Raw genomic sequence first — 7,519 nt, 5'->3', positions numbered from 1 at the left:
GAAACCGGGGGGGTCCTCCCGCCATGCGTGTGGGCACGGGAAGGTGTGGGGCATGCAGGCAGGGCGCGAGGCGCTGCTGGGCTGGGGGCAGGGCATGGGGGTCCGGGGCCACAAGGTGTTGGGCACTGGCTTGGGGCAGGGCGTGGGGGGGTGTTAGGAGCTGGGCAGGGGTTGGGGGCAGCCTGCTGGTGCCTTCACAGGCCCCCAAAGTCCTTCTTTAAAGGAAGGGGCCCAGATCTATCGGCAGCGGGCTCCTGGCCCTCCTTGGGGAGCAGCTCGCTGACGTGGCAGATGCTCTCGCTGTAGTTGGGTGTGAAGCTCTCCACCACGTCCTTGGGCACGCCAGCCCACTCCTGCAGAACACGCCAGGGCGTGAGCGAGGCTGGCCCGGTGCCCCCCGAGCCCCCGCCCCCCTGGCTCCATGCACTGCCAGGGCTGCAGCTCCAGGGAGCCGCGCCCTGCCCGTGAGGGGCGGCTGTGCTGGCCCAGCCTGCTTCAGCCCTGCCCACCTCGCACGTCTGACCCAGCCACAGGAGCAGGCGGGGGTCTGCGTTCCCCAGGTGCCGCGGCCCCTACCTGGAAGTTGCCCTTGTGGGTGTTGAAGAGCTCGTCGAAGGTCTTGCTGGGGTTGGGCACCTGGGGCATGAAGACGATCCACACTCTGCAATGGGAGACGCAGTCAGCGGGGAGCCCCTGCCCCCTGCTCCCCACAGACATGGCCCCAGGCACGCGCGCTCTTCCCAGCCCACGTACTCACCTCTCCATGCGGACTAGCATCACGACGAGCATCAGCAGCACCACGCCGGAGACCACTGGGATCAGGACCGTCCGCACCCAGTACCGCTCCCCAGCAGAGTCTGCGGGGGCAGGCCAGGGTCAGCCTGGCCTTGCTAACTGGTGGGCAGGTGGGCCGCACCAGCGTGGGCAGGGCCGGGCCCAGGGGGCCTGGATGGGCAGGAGGGAGCCTGGGGGCGGTGGGGACTGGGCTGCACCTCCCCCCGGCGGTGAGGGGTGACCCACCTGGTCAGAGGGATGGGGGGCTGGGGGCAGGCAGCAAGCTGCTGACCGGGGGGTGCTGTGGCTGTGGGCATCTCCACAGCCTCTGGCACCAGGGCCTGTGCGGTGACCCCTGGCATGGCCCCATGTCCCTCCCACAGCGGGCACCCCCAGCACTCGCCGTGGGCCATTGCGTTGCCCCAGTACACAGGGACGCTCCACTCGCTCCAGAGCTGCGTGGAGCCACAGTACTGGCTGATCTTGCTGCGCACGTGGAAGGTGTACTTCTTCTCCTCGTCAATGCTGGGGAAGGAGAACAGCTCACCGCTCACCCTGTGCACCTGCAGAGACACACAGGTCTGGGGTCCGGGTGGCACGTGGGGGAGGGGAGGCCGCAGCACGAAGCTCCGCCTCTGCGGTGTGGGGAGATGGGCTTGGCCACGGTCCCTCCAGTCCCCCTTCCCAGGGCCCGGGCTTGGCCCGCTCCCCCCACCTTGACATCGCTCCCGGGTGGGAGGTGAGGGGCCCAGGCAGCAGCTTTACCATCCAGTCCGTGTCCTTGTTGCTCTTGTAGCGCACGGCATACTCCATGCAGTGTGGTTTGGGGTATGGCGTCTGCCAGCTCAGCTGCAGCTGATGGTTGCTCATGTTCTGGAGCGTGAGGTTCACCGGCGGGTCGGGCTTCACTGCAGCGAGCACACGCGGGGTCTTGGTGGGCCACCAAACACCCCCACCCCAGGGCTGACCTGCAGCTTGGGCCAGCGCCAGGGCATGGCCTGGAAACCTTCCCCTGCCCACGGACACAGGGAGCCCGTGCCCATACCCCGACCCTGTGTGCTCCCCGATCCCCAAGTGTCCGGCTGTTGCTCGGTGGTGCAGCATCCCTGCTGGGTCCTGACCCCAGGGCTGGGCTGGGACAGGAGCTGAGGTCCAGCCAGAACATAACCCCTCACCCTGGCTGTTTGGGCTGCGGGGTCAGGAGGAGACCTGGGCTCTGCCCAGAGCTCACACCTCACCCCAAGGGTCCTGCAGGGCAGTGGAGGCCCTTGGGGAGACCTCCCGGGGCAGAAGCTGGTCATACCAAGGTCCTGGAGCTTCATGTCGTAGGTGGGGATGACATGGGTCCTGCTGCCAAGGCTTGCGTTGATGTGGACCCGGAAGGTCTGGAACGGCGTGATCTCACTGTCGTCGAACCAGCAGCCTATGTTGATGCCGTTGTGCTGCAGGTAACGCCGGCACTCGGTCGCCACTGGCTGATGCTGGTACCTGCACAGCGATGGGCAGGTGAGAAGGAGACCCACGCGCTCCTGGCGGGGACCGGGTCAGGGGTCTGACCAGGGAAGCAGTTCTCTACGGCTCCGGCCAGGCGGCAAGGGGCCCCAGCAGCTCCCTGCGACCAGTGCATCTGCTTCAGGGCTGCCCCGTGGAAGGGCAGGAACCGGCTCAACGGACACCCAGACCTCACAGGCGAGGACTGCGTTAACATGGGACTACGTAAAGGGTGCTGGTACAGGAAGACAGAAGAGGACCACAGGAGAGAAATAGCAGAGCTCACCCGGGGAAGGCTGAGTGAGAGGAGGGGGATGGAGATGGGTGCAAGGTGCAAACTGTGTAACCGGTTTTTAATGGTTTAACTGTCAAAGTTTGCTTTGATCTGCCAAGTGAACCACAAAGGCCGCTTAGCAGAGCATTGAAGATGAAGTTATATATTTTTTTTTTTAAAAGGATGGGCAGGTGGGTCCCCTGCGCACTGCCACCAGCCCCACTGCCCCCAGGGCACAAGCTGTCCTCCCCTGGGCCATGCACTGTGGGGCTGCCCTGTGGGCATCCTGCACCAGATGCTCAAGGGCTGAGCCAGGGGCATGTGTGGCCTGGGGGCAGCTGCCAGCACCGTGCAGGCAGAGCCTGGGGGACGCCCGCGGCCACAGGACTGGGCTGCAGGGGCTGTGGCAGGCCACCCTGGCCGGAGCTCTTGCAAAAGGCAGGGGTGGGGGCAGGGACATACCAGTAGTAGAGCGAGTAGTTGGCAACTGGCTGGTCCTCCTGGTTGCCCCACATGCAGGTCATGTACTTGTCGTTGAAGACCACGCACTTCACGCCTGCAGGACGGGTGTGAAGTGAGCGGAGCAGAGCGGGGTGGCTGAGCTGGCAGCCTGGGGCCCTGGCAACCTGCAGGCCCCCCAGCCACCACAGCAAGCTCCCAGCTGGGGCAGCACAGGCCCCAGAGCCCCCAGAGAAGGCTGCACCCCCTGGCTGGGGGATGGGCTGAGCGGGCCGGGGGCTGACCCTGCCACCCACCCACCGTGCCGTCCCACCCGCACTAATCGTGCTGTGTGCCCAGGGCAGATGCCAGCCAGGCCCCGCACAGGCTGGGGGCTGTGGCAAGCTCAGGAGAGCCCAGCTGAAGGATGGGGCGAGATGCTCCAGGGGCCAAAAGGCATCTTACACGGGCAGCCCGTCCGCGCGGGCTCCATGGGGCTGGACAGGCTGGAGCAGGCCGTGCCAGCACTGCGCTGTAGCAATGGCCACGGCCCACGTAGGAGACCTGCTGATGTGCAGCAAGGTGGGTTTGTGCTCTGGGGTCGCTCTGCCCCCCCGGAGCACCCAACCCTGCACAACAGACTTCATCCTGACACGTCCCGCAGTCCACCCTCTCCTGCGGCATGGCCATGCCCTGCAAGCTTGGTCCAGAGCTTCCTGTTGCCTCAGCTCTGCTGGGGCAAGGCCGGAGCGGGCCGGACCTCGGCTGGCGGCTGCACAGGCAGCCCAGTGCTGACTGGCGCAGGTCACTGCCAGACCGCTCTCCAGAGCCCTGGGGTGAAAACGCCCGGCTTCGGCTGCTGCTCGCTGCGGGGCCTGGCGGAGGAGGGGGCGAATGCAGCCCCAGGGTGCCTGGAGCAACCCAACACGGCGGCTTGTGCTGCCAGTGTGGCCGGGTTCAGGGCAGAGGAGAGGAGGTGTTCTGGGGTGCCGGGGAGCTCCTAAAGGCAACTGTCTCGTGCATGGGGACTGGGAGATGGGCACCATGTGGGCACAGGCTGGGGTGAAGCTGAGGTGCCCACGCGCTCCATCGACTGCAGCCTGCACCGCGCTGGGCAGCTCAGCTCCGTACCGAACGAGGCCTCTGTCTTCCTGGCTGCATGGCACTGCACAGCCCTGGGATGCCAGGTCCCGGGTAGCCACAGCCCCGGTGCTGCTGCTCGCGCAGACAGGGCTGGGCCCCAGCCTTGCACGCGCCGCAAGCCAATGGGCGGGCAGCTGCCTGGAGCCCGTCTCCCTCTGCTCCCCGCTGCCCAGCCCTCGCGCCCTGCCCCGGGCCACACGTCTGCCTTGTCCAGCCAGTGGCCCGGGGACTCTTCAGCCACCCCCACTGGCTGCTTGAGCTCCCCTCCAGGCCTCTCGTCCTCTCCGCAAACCACGTGGCTGGTCGAGGCCGCACGGCACCACAACCCCTGGCAGCCGCACTATTCCCCCGCAGGCACGATGGCATTTGTGCCAGCAGCCAGGCACAGCTGGAGAGCCGTGGTCGGATCTGCCCGCGCCGCCACGCTCGCCTTCAGCACTTCGGGGTGGCCCCAAGGGCCGTCCACCCTGAGACAAGCTGACCAGAGAGCTGGCTTCACACTGCTCCTGACCCTGGGAGCCACCTTTCCTGGGAGGACACTTAGAAAGGACAGAGGCAGAAGCAGGCTAGCGAGGAGGAGCTTGCACTCAGTGCCTCAGGCCCGCTGGCTCCAGCCCGGCGAGCGCAGCGGAACTGAATCCGGCCGGCCGACGTGCTGCTCCCAGCTGTGAAGCGAGGGTAGGGGCTGCGCAGAAGCCAGAGACGTCCTGAGCCGTTCCTATGCCTGCCCCAGCCCTGCTGCTGCTGGGCCGGGGCCTGCCGGGTGCTACCCGCGGGCAGGGGAAGTTCCCGGGGCCCGACCCTGCATGACGTGTCCACTGAGTCCTGCGGCTTCCTGGACAAGAGGCTGCAGAGGCTGCCTCGGCGCTGACGCGAGCGTGGGCTGGAGCAGACTCATGCCGAGGCGGCTCTGCCGCTGCAGCCGTGCGCCTCTGTCCAGATTGCTATCAGGCCCCCACATCCTGCCGCCCCCTCGCCCCTGCCCCCCCACCAAGGGGCTCTGCGAAGCTCCGTCCCGTCGCGCTCCCACGACCAGCTGCGTGCAGGCGGCCAGAAGCCAGCCTGCCCAGCACGGGCCTGGCACCCGCGGGGCCTGTGCTTCGGCACATCCCCACGATGCACGGGCGAGGGATGGGCCGATGGGTTTGCGGCGGGGAGAATCAGTGATGAGACGAGCCCACGGCCACTTGCCCAGGGCTCTCTGCCGTGCCAGAGCAGGGGGAGGCAGGCACAAAATGGCAGTGGGATGAGATGCACTGGTGGGCGTAGGGCATCCGTGTGCCGGGAAGGCCGGGCAGACCCGAGCTGGGCCGTGCTACCCTGCAGGCACTGACCCCCCGTGCATCCAGGTGATCAGTGACCACAGCGGGCTCCTGGGCACGGACAAGCAGAGCCAGGCCACGGTGGTGGCTGGTAGAAGCAGCAGCTGTTGCCGAGGGGAAGGGCATTGAAAGGAACAACATGGGGCCCAGGAGTGGGAATGGGGCTTCAATCAGGAAGGGGCTGCTCAGCTGCCCCAGGCGGGCTGAGCCAATGCCAGCTAGGCCCGGCCTAAGGGACGAGGTTTGGCTGGACTGCGGTGCTTGTGGCCACTGGGCAATGCCTGCAACGGCTCAGGGGGAAGAAGCGGGTGGCTCCAGCTGGTCCCGAGCCCCAGCGCCTGAAGCAGCAGCAACACTGCTTGGCACCTGCACAGCCCCTGCCGGGTCAGACTCGCCAGCCTGGGGCAGTCCAAGGGCATCTCAGCACCCCCAGCCAAGGCGGCGATCGCAGGGGTGCATGGGCAGCTGTTCGGCTCAATGCATTTGGGGCCAGAGCAGCCTGGGGAGATGCCACAGGTTGACATTGCCAGGATGAGCCAGACCCTGATTTTCACACAGCCTCACCCGCTGTCCCAGACACACCGCTGCCCGGGGGGCCCGTGCCGGTGCTACATACTGCCCCAGAGACAGGAGCCGGGGCTGGAGACGCGCTGGCAGGGATATCACCCTGCCCTGCCCCAGAGAGGCGACCCACCTGGTGCCCCGCAGGCAGCCGGCCGGCCACGGTGGCATCACGCTCGCTGCTGCAAGCTGCTACGAGCCGGACGCCCAAGGGAGGCAACGTGCAGGATGTGGCGGATGCAGCTGCCCATGGCCCTGTCTGCCACACACCCAGCCCTCCTCTGTGGGCCCAAAGCTGGGCGGGGGCCGGCCCCCAGGGCAGCCAGACCAGACCCCACCAGGCAGCAAGAGACCCAGAGCCCTGCCGCGCGGCCCGTGGGCATGTGCTCACCCCGACACATGCCCTGCGTTCCTGGCCCGTCCCGGGACGGGTCGAGGCTGCACGCATTTCCTTTCCCGGCAGGGCTTGGATGGGAGGAGCTGATCCGAGAGCAGCTATTACCTTGTGAGCCGGGGGCGGCCGTGCCCGGCTGGCCAAGGCCACAGAGCAGCAGCACCGCCAGGATCATGCCTGCGGCCTCCTGTGCTGCCAGGAAGGCGCCGCGCCACATCTGGAGGGACGGGAGCGGCCCCAGCCGCCTGCGTCGCTGCCTCGAGCCCGGCGCTGTCGCTGCGAAGCAGGAACTGCCGCACGCCCGTGACTCACCACTTCCTGTGGAAACCCCAGCCTGCCACAGGGCCCCACGGCAGCTCTGGTGCGCCACAGCTCGGGCACCAGGGAGCAAGGGCCGGCCGGGCCAGACGGGCGGGGCAGACCCATGGCCCTGGGGCATGAACACAGCCATGATGGAGGCAGCTGGTTGGCCACGCCACGGCCCCTCAGGCTGGGCCCTGCACAGACCCTGGCCCTCCGCACCAGCCTGGGCATGGGACGCAGCCACCAGGCACCAGTGTGGACATGGGGTGTAGGCCCAGATGTGGGACACAGGGTATAACCCTGCCACCAGTGCAGGCACCCATGGCCAGGCCACAGGCGCGTGGCCGGGCATAGGCACGTGGACACATGGCATGGGCCCAGACAGGAGCAGGGGTCACTGTGGACATGGGGCGTGGCCGGGGGACGGCCCCGCCCCAGCACACGTGGCCTCCAGGATACGACCCGGCCCGAGCGCGGCGCCAGGAGAGGCCGCAAGGGGGCGCGGCCGGGCGGCTCCGGCGGCGCTCGGCATTTTCCGTGACAGCGAGTGCTGTTCGGCTCTTTCCGTGGCCGCCGTGGCCGGCTCCGGCGGCGCTCAGCCATTTCCGGCGGCGCTCGGCATTTTCCGTGACAGCGAGTGCCATTCGGCTCTTTCTGTGGCCGCCGTGGCCGGCTCGAGCAGCAGCTCCGGGGGCGCTCGGCCGTTTCCGGCAACGCTCGGGAATTTCCGTGACCTCCGAGGCCGGCTCGGGTCCTTCCGGCAGCCCTCGGCCGTTTCCGGCAGCGCTCGGCCCGGCGGAGCCGTGTTGTGGCCGTCCC

The 7,519-nt window shown here is 67.9% G+C and overlaps 1 protein-coding gene across 1 annotated transcript in view; it reads left to right on the top strand.

Annotated features, from left to right (window-relative positions):
• The window catches only part of MED12 (mediator complex subunit 12), a 39,374-nt gene that overhangs the window by 512 nt on the left and 31,343 nt on the right, over window positions 1–7,519 (top strand). The window contains exon 2 of the mRNA XM_019536156.1: window positions 158–236. Coding sequence (XP_019391701.1) covers window positions 158–236 — 79 coding nt within the window. The remainder of the gene's footprint in view (window positions 1–157; window positions 237–7,519) is intronic.

This window comes from Crocodylus porosus, unplaced genomic scaffold (genome assembly GCF_001723895.1).
Source record: "Crocodylus porosus isolate Cpor-Errol unplaced genomic scaffold, CroPor_comp1, whole genome shotgun sequence".
NCBI lineage: Eukaryota > Metazoa > Chordata > Crocodylia > Crocodylidae > Crocodylus > Crocodylus porosus.
This window is presented reverse-complemented; position numbering and strand designations above follow the sequence as displayed.